A 14,727-nucleotide genomic window follows, 5' to 3' on the forward strand; every position below is an offset into this window, starting at 1 on the left:
AGTCTCGAACCTGAAGTCTGGCTCTGGCTCATCTTGTGGTCCTCTTTGAACTCCAAGCCCATGTCGAACTTTCATGTTTAATGTGGCTTCTTCCTGCCTCCCAACCTCTTCCCAGGATGTGGGTTATGGTGAGAGCTGCTGACCTGGGAAGCCAGATGAATCTCGGCTTTCGGTTCAACATCATATGATTCTGGGCATATCACTTAACCTCCCCTTGCCTATAAGCAATGCATGTGTCCTTGTGTTCTGTAACTGGTGCTCATGTAGACCGCTCCAATAACTTCAAATTGAGTTTGCGCTATAGTTTAAAAATGCACAAAAAAAAAAACCTTGATATAAGAAAAGACAAATAGATCGCCATCTACTTGCTGATTTGTACACAATGAACCCAGAAAACTTAGATGAATCATGGCTCCCACGCTTAAATTACATAATCTTAGGAAAATATTTGATATCACCAAAACTCTTTTTTCTTCATTAACGCACATAAAAGCACTTTCAAATATTTGAGTTCAGACAATGAGTTGTATAAAACTATCACTTTTAATAAATATTTACAGTGGAACGCTAGAATGTGCCCTATTAATGTAAAAGCTTCATTATGTGAAAGAAAGACACTTTTTACATTTTTAATAGACTTTATTATATTTTACATGATGTTTGTTGTATGTTTTACATTGCAAATATTTTCAGGGCTCGGCTCATGCACAGGTTTGAAGATTCGAGCAAGACCCTTGGCTCAGCTCTGGCTTGGCTCTCTGTTAATTTGTTGGCTGGCCCACCTGTAATAGAGCCAGTGTTTCCCATAATTCTCCAAAAGGCGGTACTTGTGTGAAAAAGGTAGGCCTCAAATAGAGCCTCATATGTCAGGCTCAGGACACGGTCAAAGGTCGTCTATCGGCACTGCTGTCTTACAGTGGCTCATACCTGTTTGTGAATAGACAGCTGGCCACCAGACTACTAATCCAGCACCTTGCCAGGCTTTCAAAGGCACTTACTGCTGGGGAGGATACCTGATATTGTGTATTGTTCTCAAGTATTAACCCTCCGCTTCCACTGTTCCCCCACACCTGCACTCCTCTCACTGTTCCACCCTCCTCCCTCGTGTTGCTTGAGCTCCCTCCTACACCCCCATGTTTTGTTTTTCTCTTTTTTACATGTTACACAGCAGCGCAAGCTGCAGTGCAACAAGGCTTAAAGTAAAATAAAACAAGCATTTGCAATGCAATAGGTCTTGTGTTTGCTTGAGTTACAGCGATTAGCGTTGTAAATTCCTAACAGGACTTTTCTTGCCAGATAAATTGAAAATTAAAAGTCAAACAGGAGACATAAACAAGCCGATTTAAAGGGTCCCGGCCGCTAAGCGCATGAGCGCGAAGGAGAGACACAAAAGGAAAAATAAGTTCACTAGCAGTCAAAAGTATTGGCAAACGTGTAATTATCCAGGTAACAGGGTTGATGGCCAAGGCAGTAACAAAACTTCCTCAAGGAGGGACAAAAGTAAAGCATTTATTAATGATAACAAAGGATTTTTGAAAGGCAAACCCATGAATGTGTGATAGTGATGGGCGTGAAACGGGCATGGTTAAAAGCCCACTGATAGATTACAACAGGCCAGAGCGCTTGCGTACTCGACCTAAAAAGCCCTATGATGCTGTCAACACTGGCCGCATCATGACGCTTTTGTTTTTACTGTAAGCCATGTTGTGCATGTAAAAAAATGTAATCGTATAGACGAAAACTATTGGATTTTACAATGCTTGTTAGATGTGTGTAGTGTTAAAATTAGGTTTTTTTCAATGTATCTTGTGCCTTTATTGGATATGCATCTGAGTTTCACAAATTGGCCTTCAAGAGGGTCAGGCAGCACTCGATTCTTAAACTGGTCTACCCTGGTAGTGATTATAAAAGGGTGTGTCATGAACTAACCCACTTTCATTCAACGACCTTGAATACGGGATTGGGGCTGATTTGTGTCATCTCAGTTAAATTGCTAAATCAATTGAACTGGTGATTCAGCTGTAAACTGAAAAGTCAGATTAAGTACTACATAAATACCTACTGAGCCAAGTGGAGAACTAGAAGTGTCCCAGCACTATACACTGCACTCCTAACGGTGGCACCAGTGTACGAAAGTTCATACATCGAGGAGACATCAACATGAATATAAAAAAAAACTATTTTATTTTATTTATCAAATATTAACCCAGTGTCTTGTTACGCCTGTACTAATTGTTTTGAGTTGCATAACCAGACTAAAGAAGGTCATCTAATATGTTTTTCTCAGATGTCCCTGTGCAATATCGATTATCATCAAGATATAAACAGTTCATTTAATGTGGTTTTCTTATTGCAAATATCATTGTTCATCCAATAAAGTTTCCTCGGCCAACATGAGTTGTGCAGCAAGGTCATCTTCTAGGGCCAATGTCAGTGTTTGCCTCACTGTTCAGCCGTGGATGAAACTTGTCAGCCTTTTAATGACCCATCACCTCTTCTTAGATGAGAAGAGATGATGGATTCTTAAAAGAATGAGAGTGTCATCCACTGACCAGAGGAACAGCAAACCTTCTGCATCACACATCTGCACTATGAGCTAATTAAAGGTTCCAGTGACATGGATTCAAAGGGTATGGACTTCCTAAAATTCCAGTCTTTTAATCTTCCAACATCTGTTCTTGGAAAAGAACAGATGTTACAAATGTTGGAACATTAAAAGATTGACGTGTCGTCCACTGATGTCCAAATGCTTTTCTGAGGTAATTTTACTCTAGCTTCCCAAGCCTGCATCTAATCCCATAGGTACTGCTGAGTCTTCCCACAGATGTGTGAGATGAAGAATAGGTTCTGAAAAACAGAGGTGAAGGAGGAAGTCAGAAGAATAAAAAAATGGTAGCAAACAGAAAGCTATAAAGGATCAACGAAAGAGGAGAAAATCTCTTAGGGCAAGAAAAGAGGGCAAATGACCATCAACTCAGACACTGCAGGAATATACCCCCACCCACACAGTATAACCCATAAATACATAAGAAAAAACGTTTCGAACTGGGTAGGAGGACCCTTTATTGAATCCAAGCCAGACATAGATTAGAGAATGCGTTAAGACATCAGAGGACTAATAATATCCAACAATGTAGATGGTGGGAGGGTGCAGGCAAAGCTTGTATAGCAACGAGTGCAAGAATGCAGAAGCAGAATCTTTAGCTGCAAACAGTGAATTCAGTAAGAATTAAATATTCCAAATGAAGCTGTCATAGTATTGCTGGGGCCGCAATTAATTAAATGCCAGGACTCAATGAACACACATTTTACTGTACTGGATATGGCAATTTCCACTTGGCACTATGATTCTCTTTTGTCTCAAAGTCATTCATTTCATTATTAGACAAACACTGACCTGTAAAATGCCCTAACTAGGCACAGCAAGGCCTAAACGTGTTTACTTCTCACTACTGGCCTTCCAACATTGGCACCAACATTTTCATTTTTGGTTCATTCCTTGGGCCTACTGTGGCATGAGCCATCCTCACTATTTCTTCTTTCCCTTCTTTCCCTTTCCTTTCTTTTTGGGTGCGCCTGCCCAGCCGAAGCCTCGAAATGTTAAGCAGTCGGCTGCATTATGCGAGATGTAATAGGCGTTTAGCATGGCAGCTGGGCTGAGGATGTCCACTTCTGCTGCAGGGGCTTTGGTCTTCTTGGCCTTCTTGCCTTTGCCTTTCCCTTTAACCTTCCCTTGGCTCTTGCTGCTGCTGCGGGATTTGCTTGATCGTTTGGCACCTTTCACCGGCTGCAAAACAAAGTGACATAAATAAAGTCAGGAACGTGAGACAATACCCATTAAAGTCCTGAAAGCCACAACATGAGAGACACTTAGGCCCACATTTATACTTTTTTTGCGCCGCATTTGTGTAATTTTTTGACGCAAAAGTGGCGCAAACTTACAAAATTCAATTATATTTTGTAAGTTTGGGCCGCTTTTGGGTAAAAAAATGACGCAAATAAAGTATAAATCAGGCCCTTAGTAGTCTGTAGGCTTGCAGCAAAGCAGATCTCTTGACTTCCCACTTGGTATAATTCTGTAGGAACAGTGGCTTTCTCTAAGAGGAAATAAGTATCAATCAAACTATATCACACATCGGCCACACATTGGCCTACTTTTACGTTTTTGTAGTGATACAAAAAACAGGACCCCTTTAAATATATGGCATACAAGGGTAACGTCAGTTAAATAGGAATGATTACTGCTGGTTAATACCAGTACTCTGAAACTGAGCTATCATATCTAGAGCTCAGTTTGTTATTACCTGCCACTTAGTGGCTGGCAGCTGCTTCTTAAAGGTACAGAAATCCCCTGTGATACATCCTCTGGCGCCGCACCGGTTTCCAGTGCTCCATCCAACAGAATATTCAAGCCGAATAAGGGCGTGACAAGTTTGTAAGCATTGTGAAGTGTATAGGGTCTACACTTTCCTCATGCAAAGGGGCTGGTAACATATTGAAGTGCATATTAATATTAATGTGTACCATTCACCAAGTCCCTACAATATGTCAATGTCCAATGGCTGTAATGTAATTATAACAACGTTACGTCCTGTAACTACACTGCCCTATCAAATGAGTAGACTAACAAGCCAACAAAAAGTGTGTGTCTTGAAAAAGACCTTCTAATTCACAATCTCACTTCGGGTAGACTTGTTAAGCAATTTTATAATTAGGTTGACAGTACTTGTGAAATATCGCATGAAGACTGACTTAACCAGTGATTTCTGTCACTAGTATTGCATTTCTGCTCCTGGGATTCCTGTAGTCCTGTATATCACACAATGGCTGACTTTCTAGGTGCTATTCTATTAGCAACATTGCTACTAGCTTCTTGGGACCAACGTAATTACTCTGCACCCCGTAAAGGTCACATCCAAATTAAAGCTTCACAGATATTGGGGCGTGTAGATTTACTACTAGTATATTTACTCTTACACTTTTCAGAAATTTTACTACTTTGATCTATTTACAAAATTCAAATGTAAAGTTACTCATTAGCGTTTATGAGTGTAAGTTTACTACTGCCAAAAAAGATCAGTACAAAGTCAGCACCTCAGATAGCATACCACTGATACTGCATCACCCACCCATAGAAAAAGAAATGGAGGCTGCAACATAAAATAGAATCCCATGGGAAATAAGTTAAATTAAAGTAAATTATTTCAACTTTTTATATGTAATGAAGTGGATGTTAAGATTAAATAAAATTAAAAATATGATTTTATCATAAAATATTTTAACACACTTTAAATGTAAAAGTAAATGCAGCTTTAGGTGTAAAAAATATTTAATTTAAATTAATTTTATAAAAATTAAATAATTCAAATTTATTTTATATATTAAAATAATTAATACAAAATTACGTTCATAGTTGTAGCATTTTTTAATTTTTGTTCTTCATTTAAAATATATAAAGTGAATTTTCTATAATATTTAACATAAGATATTTCTCCTAATTTTTAGTCATGTTTTTAAGTTTAGTACATTTTTTAAATATTTCCTGTAATTTACCATAAAGAGATCTCCGCCCCAGCAATTTGCAATCAGGTGTCTTTCTGTCACTCTTATTCTGAGTAGATGACCTGGTGAGAGAGCTGTTGAACTTTCTATGGTTGTCAATTTAATGACACCTTTTCTATGCATCTTAGAGAGCCCTGATCAAGACTTTTCTTCCACCACTCATGTCAGCTTTATAGCGGCCATGCTTTCCTCGTTAGTCTTGACAAGAAACTTTGGATTGACCTAACTTAATTTTTCCAAGCTTAGCCATTCACCTGTACAAAATTCTTTATCTTTAGCCCAAATACTTTACCTGAAAGAGCTCACCAGGTAGAAAAGCTAGATTCTTATACCTTTTAATACATCTTTCTGTCAATTCTCCAGGGCTAGCCTCTGTGCCACATTTCTTACCACATAATCGGACCATATCTCTGGTGCTCAACCACAATATTCAACACTTCAGACTTATGTTTTCATGCAACATACAACTATAAATGAAAGTGTGACTACTGTTGTAGCCATACATCTTCTGTGGTACATGCGTTCCTAGCCATAGCGTCATGCCAACCATAACATCATTAAACGTCTGACCTAAATACACAACATATAACTTTGTCATATAGTACACAGTCCACTTGTACGTTCCAGCATTTCATGCGAGATCCAGCACCCAATTTGTGGAACAAGGAGGTGACACCAGTGGCAGACATGTGCTATACAAATATCAATGGACATGACAAGATGAAGTTAGGGAACCAGAGTTATCATAAAATGTTGTTTTACTTGTTCTCACATCATGGCTAGTCAGGTTTCTGAAGTCTGTTTGGAGCAGATTAAATAGGTAGGACTGAGGAAGGATGTGACCACATTAGTCTGAGACAGTTAAAGTTATACATGTGGCAGAGTACAGCCTGTACAAGCTGAAAGTCTGCTCCAGACAAAGCACTGAAGGGTGAACATTTGCAGAAGGCATTGGAGGATCATTCAGGTAGTTTCTCTCCATATCTTGGAAATGAGAGCATGATAGTAGGGTTAGGGCACAGCATCTAGGTTCTGCCAAGACATAAGAAGTGGACTCTGATTTGTGGTGCTAGTACTCTATAGTGACTGACAGTTCTACAAGCGTGACCTTCCCTGTGGTTTCCTTCTTTGGTGTAGGATACATCATCTACATAACGTAACACAGTAACATATGACTCTCTTCTGCTTGTACTGTATCAAACAATAACAAGGTTGAAGAAAGAATGTAGCTGCCAAGTGTTAACCTACTGCTGTTACAGTAGGAAATGTGCCAGTAATTACACTGGAAAAAATAAAATGACTGGATGAATTTGTACTGTGAGCCATTCAATCAAAAGATGTGCTGGATCAAACTTCTCCTATAAGTTATCTTATGTAATGAGGTGATATGAACGGTTCATACACTTGAGTTAAAATTGCTCAAACACCAATGGGCTGATGCCCATCACTATTTCAGTGCTCCTATTAGAATCGAAGGAGGTCGTGGTTGTACTGGACAGTAGGGCATTCATGGTAGTCTGAAATGCTTTGTTATAAATAGAGGCCGAACAGCATTTGGTGATATGCCACAACTATTCATAAATTGTCTTGGCTATGGGTGCCATGTTTGTGATGAACCTCTAGCAATTCTTGCTTTTGCAGGAAAACTACTTACATTAGGAACAGTTTGGGTAGAAGTCCTCTACATTTTGAGCATCTACCAACACCCCTTTGGGGAAACCACATGACCAAAGACCTCTACTCTGGGCCATGCATTTACATTTTTTATCTGTGCAATATAAAATCTTGATAATAAGCCTCAGTAGCACTCAAAATGATTGAAGGGGGCTTTTAATTGCCGGCAAACATGTTGTTTCTTACTTTTAAGATGACAATGAACTAAACAATTCTGAAACACCTCAGCTTACTCTTTACTACATTTGAGTCCCAAGTGTGTGAAGAAGGTAGTAATGTATTTGGAGTCAGGGGACAGCAGTAGCCGATAACTAGTGCAGAGACCAAGTTCTAGGAACACTTTTACTCAATTTTGATAAACTGCGATGTCACAATTTTTTAGAATGATGTACTCTCTCTTCTTACCCTAGTTGGACAATTTCATGGCAATGCCCATTCTCACTTGGCCAGTTTGCTTGAGTTCTTTGATGACAGTGATCACAGTGACCCAGGGTATAAAACCCTTCACATTCTCTATTATGTTCACTGCCGGTGGTTTGAAAGGACATTTTTATCATATAGTTTTATAAGAAACAATTGATACAACAACACAACAGCTGCAATCATCCTGCAACAGAGAAAGGGGTCATATTCCTTCTGTATATTTTGTAGCTGACAGGCATACATCCTGTCTGTGAAGGATTAAGCATAAGACCTTGCCGCAAATGCCATAATGGTTGTTAAAGGTCCCAAACCTGAGCGAGGCAAGAACCTATAAGGGGAAGGGCCTTTAACAAGATTATAGCCCGAGGCAGAAGGGCTATAATGTTTTTGGACTATTCCACCCACTATAGATGTGTGATATATTGTTAAAAAGGGGTCTTATAAATTACAAAGGGTGTACCAGAAAAACAAACATGGGAATGTTGAAGCAGAGGGCCTATACCAGGCATTATTTGCCATGAGCTGTCCCATTGTCGTCAATGGACCTCTCATGGTTCTAGTGATCAAATATGAGATATATTTTCGGGCAAAGCTGAGCCACATTCCTGGGCCTGTTTTTGTCATGAACTTTGATCTAGTCTAAAACTCTTTGTGTACAATATTATGTTCAGGTGCTCCTCTGAGGGGATCCGGCATATCTCGCAAAGTTCAACATTAGTGTATGCTCTAGTCTAGGTCAATGCCTTCAGCTTGCCATACTGTTCAATGGCCACAGAATTTACCAAGGCTTGAAATGTTCTAAGCGCAGTGGCCTCCAGGACTAGTGCTTGAAGCACCACCCAGCATGACTTCCACCCTTTCTTTATTTCCTTTTCCGTTAAAAGAAATTAGTATTGTATTGTATTGTAGATGCATTTACACATCAGTTAAGTCCCTTGCATTCATTTGTTATAAATACAAGTTCAGAGAGACCTGTAACAAGGTACATGTGTTGTTAATCACTAATCCGTGTCACATAAAACATGGCCCGTGGTCACATGCTCCACAGACTGCCTTGGGCCTTGACCTTCTGAGGTAACAACATAAGCTCTGGCTGTGCCTTACTGCTCGCAGGCAACATAACTTCCTAGGTCAGCAATCGTCCACATGCTAGTGATTTAGCTTTGGTCTCTCAAAATTATCATCTCCTTTACCTTGTTCTTCAGAAGTTCCTTAATGAGCATCTCCACTCATTACAAGAAGATGATCTGAACTCTACGCAGATATTTTGTATTTATTTTTTCTTTTCCAAATTACTCCAGCACTGTTTTTTCAACCAGAAACAAAGGAAAAGCTACTTATGAGTAATCCTAGTTCTTCACCATAGGTATCCGCTTTGAATCCATTAACAGTAGAATATCATATTGCGAGATCACCAGAGGACTTTTTAAAGCATCATAAAACACATCAGTCAAGAGAAACATACCTAAGATAGATAACCTTTTCTTTTGCCTTTTTCTATCTTGAAATTCAATCACAAACATTAAGGCCCTCATTATGAGTGTGGAGGTCGACAACCTGGCGGTTTCGGCGGCTGTAATCCGCCAGGGCAGTGCTGCTTGCGCTGCCCTTCGGATTAAGAGTCCTCTTTCCGCCAGCCTTTGCCTGGCTGTCGGTCCCCATGCAAAGGATGGCGGAACGGGGGCATGGGGCCCCTGCACTGCCCATGCACTTGGCAAGGGCAGTGCAGGGGGCCCCATGGATAGCCCCGTCGTGCTTTTCACTACCCGAATTACGAGCAGTGAAAAGTGCAACGGGTGCTGCAGCACCCGATGCACCACAACATTGCCACCGGCCGGCGTCAATGTTGTGGTGAGTTTCCCGCTGGGCCGGCAGGCGGAAAAGCTGTGTCTGCCCACTGGCCCAGCAGGAAACCCGTAATAGGGCCTGCGAAGGGACGGCCGCATAGGCGGTCATCCTGAAGCGGAACTAAATCTAAAATACATTTAGCTGAAAACACCACTTTCTCTAACTGGATGAGTGTAATGAATGACAACTGAACCAGAACTCTGAATAATTTTTGGAGTGGCCAGCTTTCCCATCATGCAATACAGGGCAATCTGTTTTCAAAAGAAATAAATTGGAAGGTCCCATACACCTTTGAAATTTCTGCTCATGCCTTTGGAAAATGGGTGAGGCACGAGAGTTGTCATTGATTCAGAGACAATACCCTTGGACAGAGAACTAGGATTAGTGGTAGGAATTGTCTCTATCTATGAACAGCATAATAGAGTAGACCACTAAATAAACACTGGTAAAGACAAGAGGTCTTGTTTTCATGTGGTAAAGCATGCAGCACAGGAATGCAAAATGTGCTGTAGTGGTCGTAATGGCTCACACTTGAGTCCTGACAAAAGTATTTGAAAAAAACCTAATTCATTGAAAAAAAAAAAAAAAAAAAAGATTGATCTCTGTATACATTACATGTGTAATTGATTGGATTTTTCTTTTTAAATTGTTCTTGTGAATTGCTTTGCAAAGCACTCTACAGAAGATTGAATGATAGACTAAAACACCAATAGCATGAGGAGAGTGACTATTAATACTACACTGGGTAGAGACAAAGCCCACTCTATGTATAATTGAAAGATTTGGTAACAATGTGTCCTACAGGTAAATGTCCTCTCAAGACGGCCGTGCCATGCCCTGGAGGAGGGATCCTAAAGTGTAGGTAGCAAAATTAGCCATAATCCAGGCAAATAAATTACAATTACGCAAAGAAGCCTGGCCCACTAAGGAATCGGTTCCAGAGTCAAAATCAATACACTAATGTTTGGTAAATGTATAAACCAGGTGTCTCCAAACAGTTGATCATAAGCTACCAATAGTTTGTGGCCATGAGTGCATTTTTAAATAAGCACAGGGTCACATGTTCCTTTTAAAGTTACAAGAAGACTGTTTTTATGTTGCATTATTATCATCAGATTGCAGATAGCAGAGCATGTTAATGAAAGGTGCTCAGTCAGATTTATGACACAGTTTGCAGCTGGGGCACAGAGGTGAAAACATTAAGCACTAAGGTATTTAACTCTTAAATAAAAGTCTTTGTCAACTCAATATAGGAGGGTGAGAACAAAATGAAGTTTCTGAATGCTGTTAAATGGGGGAAAATTAAAATGGAAAGTTACCTTAATGATTTAAGTTAACTCTTCATTTTTATCTTCTGTCATTTCAAAGTGTCACATTTACAAACAGCAGGTCTCTTGCTCCGAGTGGCCAGTAGACACTGTGCCACATGTATAACTGAACAATACAGTATTTTTATAAACATAGTAGAAATTTAAAATGCAGAAAATGGTTCCATATTTTTAACATTTTTGCAGAACATTTTTCTGCACTTTAAATTTACCCCATTTACAAAAATGGTTGTATGTTTGTATTATACATGTAATCGTGGCACTTATGTTGAAAGGTATGTCCTGTGCCACAACTACATACAACTCAGATTCTCAGTCACCCTTACACATATATCCATTTATACGCACACATTCATACATCCCCCAAAGACCACACTCTAAGTGACACACATGTGAGCATTGTCATAGTGCCCCTAGTCAAAGTATTTTATTCAAACCATAGAATCTGACTCTATGGAGATGAGACTTAAAGTCAATGAAGCAGGCCATGGAGGTGTCTGGTAACAATGTACCAGTTGTTTAGCCTTCAGTAGCTCACTATGATTTTCACTGATCAGAAGTAGCAGAAAAGGTTGGAGAACCCTGGTATAAAATGATCTCCAGGTCACTGTTTTGCATGAGGGCAGTTGTTTCTGCTTTCCCTGTGACCCCTGATTTGAGTGGCTTACCTTTCAAAGGCCTGCCAGGTATTTGCTGGCATGAGGTCATGGATAAAATTACCAAACCACATATTGTTTGTTCCATATGTACCATATCAGGGCAGACAACTTCACAGTTGGCAAACAACTGTTTGGACTGTGTGAGATCTTTGACAGTATCTCAGCAGTCTTTTCACATCCAGAGCATGGAGATATCTTTGTTACCATAGAGGAAGGGTCTGGAAAGAAAGTTGGAAGGGAAATTGTTTGTTTTATGTGCAATTCTGGATTTGAAAAGTGGGTTCTTAAGGAGGCTTTAATGCGATGGAAAACCATGCAAAGTTGCTCAGTACAAGGAGCTTTGAGTTGATTCACCCTTCAAACATTATAGTTTCAAGGAAAGCTATTTTTCCTGCTAACAGTTGCAAATCTACTTTATGCATGGTTCAATCAGAGGGATCGCCAATTCTGAAATATAATTGAGCTCACAGGGAAGAGAGGTAGTCCTAATTGGGGTGAGAGTGAAACTTTCCTCAGCCATTCCAGGAAATCTTTAACCATGGGAATGGCAAAAAAAGATGCCAGAGAGAGACTGTTTGAAATAAGCAGTGAAGGCAGTCAAAGCGCTTTTATGAAGGAGAACAAACCCACATTTTGCCAAATATAGAAAGTAGTATAGTAACATAAATTCCTGGCACGTTCTAAAGTCCACATGCCTTTGAAGACACTATCTACAGAATCCCTTCTCCTTAAAAACGTATGAAAAGCTAGGATTCTTTTGAAAAACTATTTGCTGCAGCTGTTGTTGCCTCTACCAAACAGGTATATGCTCGTGCTGCTGGTCTCAACCATATTTCTTAAACTGCCCTGTGGCTACTTTTTTCTGTACTTTAGACAACAAACTTCAGCATCTCACATTCCATGGCCATGTGCTGTATGTCTTTACCCACATGTGTGCTGAATAAAGAGGCCCACACAGAGGGTTCATAGAAACAAAGATGCTGTTGCAAATTTGCGACAATGTTTTTTTACAATAGTGGTTTTTAGCCCTGTTGGGGCCCCAGCCCCAGCCCCAGCCCCAGCCCCAGAACTAAGGGGTCAGGGTGTCCCGACCCTGGCTCCTTTTTTTTTTTTTCACATTTTTTGTCTGAAGCTGAGTCTCACGATGGCTGGCAACACTTCCTGGTTGAAGTGTTGGTAGTCAATCAGAGCTTTGCAGATCACTGCACGAGCTTGTTATTATTCACAAAGTTGTAATGGAGGAACCACAGCCCTAGATTATATACATTTGCTTTTCCTTTAATTTCTCCTAAACTACTGAATGGATTTACACCAAATAGCAAAAAGCACAATCTGTGGAACAAAATCTAGCTTTCTGCCAAATTTGGTGTAATTCCGTCTAGCGGTGTGGGCTGTAGTCATCTTCAAAACTCCTATGGGAATTAACATGGGAAACACACGTTTTTTGACCCCCCCCCCTTTCTCGGCCCCGCTTGATGGATCACCTCAGCCCCCGCTTGACGGATCACCTCGAAACTTTTCATGTGCAACAAGAATCACTGCACACTTTTTGGGGAAAATTTTGTGAAGATTTGTCAAACTACACTGAAGATATAGGCAAGTCATAAAATGCTTTTTCTATGGAAACATGGTCCTAACCATAACTACCTATTGGCGACTGCCACTAGGTAATGTGTATATATATATATATATATATATATATTTATATATATATATATATATATATATATATATATATATATATATATATATATATATATATATATATATATTTTTTTTTTTACAAAAGATTAATTTCACCGCACTCCGTGAACTCTTGTAATCCTTTATTGTAAAAAAAGAAACAACTGCACGGAGGTGTTTTGACCTTGCGGTCTTTTTCATGGTAAGCGAGACCTTTAACTATGTCTTTTATACTTTCATCCCAACTGCCCATCATGAGGCATCACGGAACTAGAACTACAAACTCCATTATACAGTTAAAAACAATCTAAGAGAAACTAAGCAGAGCAGATTGTCAGATTATTGTCAGCCTTGTCAATTATATTGTTGTGATCTTCAATTGTTGGCGACCTGATATAATTTCTTGTGCAGTGTATATATCAGACTTATATTTATCAACCTGGTGCAAATCCAAGATAATAATTCTTAATGTAACTGTGATGCCACATTTGTGAGTTCATTGATGCATCTGACACCCTTAACTTTGTCCAAAATGTCGGTATAGTACCTTAAGGAATAGTAGAAAATTCATCAACATTAATGCAGTGTTCCCTATTGTCCAAACACATCTACTTGGAAACATATGTAAAATTATAAGATCTAGTATCATGATTAAAAAACTTATCAGTAAGTATTTTGAGTAATTATGTGGCCATAAGCTTCCAAAGTATTGCAGTTATCAATATCTCAAAAATAATTAAGTGAATTGTACCCCCATTTTATACCTGTCACTTCAACTTAAAAAAAAGGACTGATCCAAAACAAAACAATGACTACAAATGAACATGAAGCTCTTTATCATAATTCAGACCAAAATGAGCCTTGGTTCACAAATGGTAATATATTTAGACACACACACACACGTCGACAATAGGGTCAATGGCGGCGCACTCGTCAGCTGGTGCGGGTGTAAGGAGGTATATATATATATATATATATATATGGAAAATGTCACTGTACATCTGTTCGTGGCATGAGATGCTGCAGATTCACATGCTGTGCATTATCCTGCCATCTAGTGTTGGGCTCGGAGTGTTACAAGTTGTTTTTCTTCGAAGAAGTCTTTTCTAGTCACGAGACCGAAGGACTCCTCCCTTTCGGCTCCATTGCGCATGGGCGTCGACTCCATCTTAGATTGTTTTCCCCGCAGAGGGTGAGGTAGGAGTTGTGTATATAGTAAAGGTGCCCATGCAATGGAGTAAGTATGTATGTACATAATGTGTCTAAAACTAGTAAGTATTTACAAAATTTACAAATGTACAGGTTTTAATCAACTTAAACGGCTACAGGCTCCCGGGGAGGCGGGAGGGCACATGTGAATCTGCAGCGTCTCATGCCATGAACAGATGTACACTGGGTAAGTGACATTTTCCGTTCGATGGCATGTGTAGCTGCAGATACACATGCTGTGCATAGACTAGTAAGCAGTTATCTCCCCAAAAGCGGTGGCTTAGCCTGTAGGAGTTGAAGTTGTCTGAAATAATGTTCGTAATACAGCCTGTCCTACTGTG

General features: G+C 39.6%; 1 protein-coding gene across 4 annotated transcripts in view; it reads right to left on the minus strand.

Moving 5' to 3' along the window:
• Nucleotides 1-3,038: 3,038 nt before the first annotated feature.
• The window catches only part of SMKR1 (small lysine rich protein 1), a 78,557-nt gene continuing 66,868 nt past the window's right edge, over nucleotides 3,039-14,727 (minus strand). For all 4 annotated transcript variants that reach the window (XM_069229347.1, XM_069229346.1, XM_069229344.1 and 1 more), the window contains one exon: nucleotides 3,039-3,787. In XM_069229347.1, coding sequence (XP_069085448.1) covers nucleotides 3,530-3,787 — 258 coding nt within the window. In that variant the 3' untranslated portion in view covers nucleotides 3,039-3,529. The remainder of the gene's footprint in view (nucleotides 3,788-14,727) is intronic.

Source organism: Pleurodeles waltl, chromosome 4_1 (genome assembly GCF_031143425.1).
Source record: "Pleurodeles waltl isolate 20211129_DDA chromosome 4_1, aPleWal1.hap1.20221129, whole genome shotgun sequence".
In the NCBI taxonomy this organism is placed as follows: domain Eukaryota; kingdom Metazoa; phylum Chordata; class Amphibia; order Caudata; family Salamandridae; genus Pleurodeles; species Pleurodeles waltl.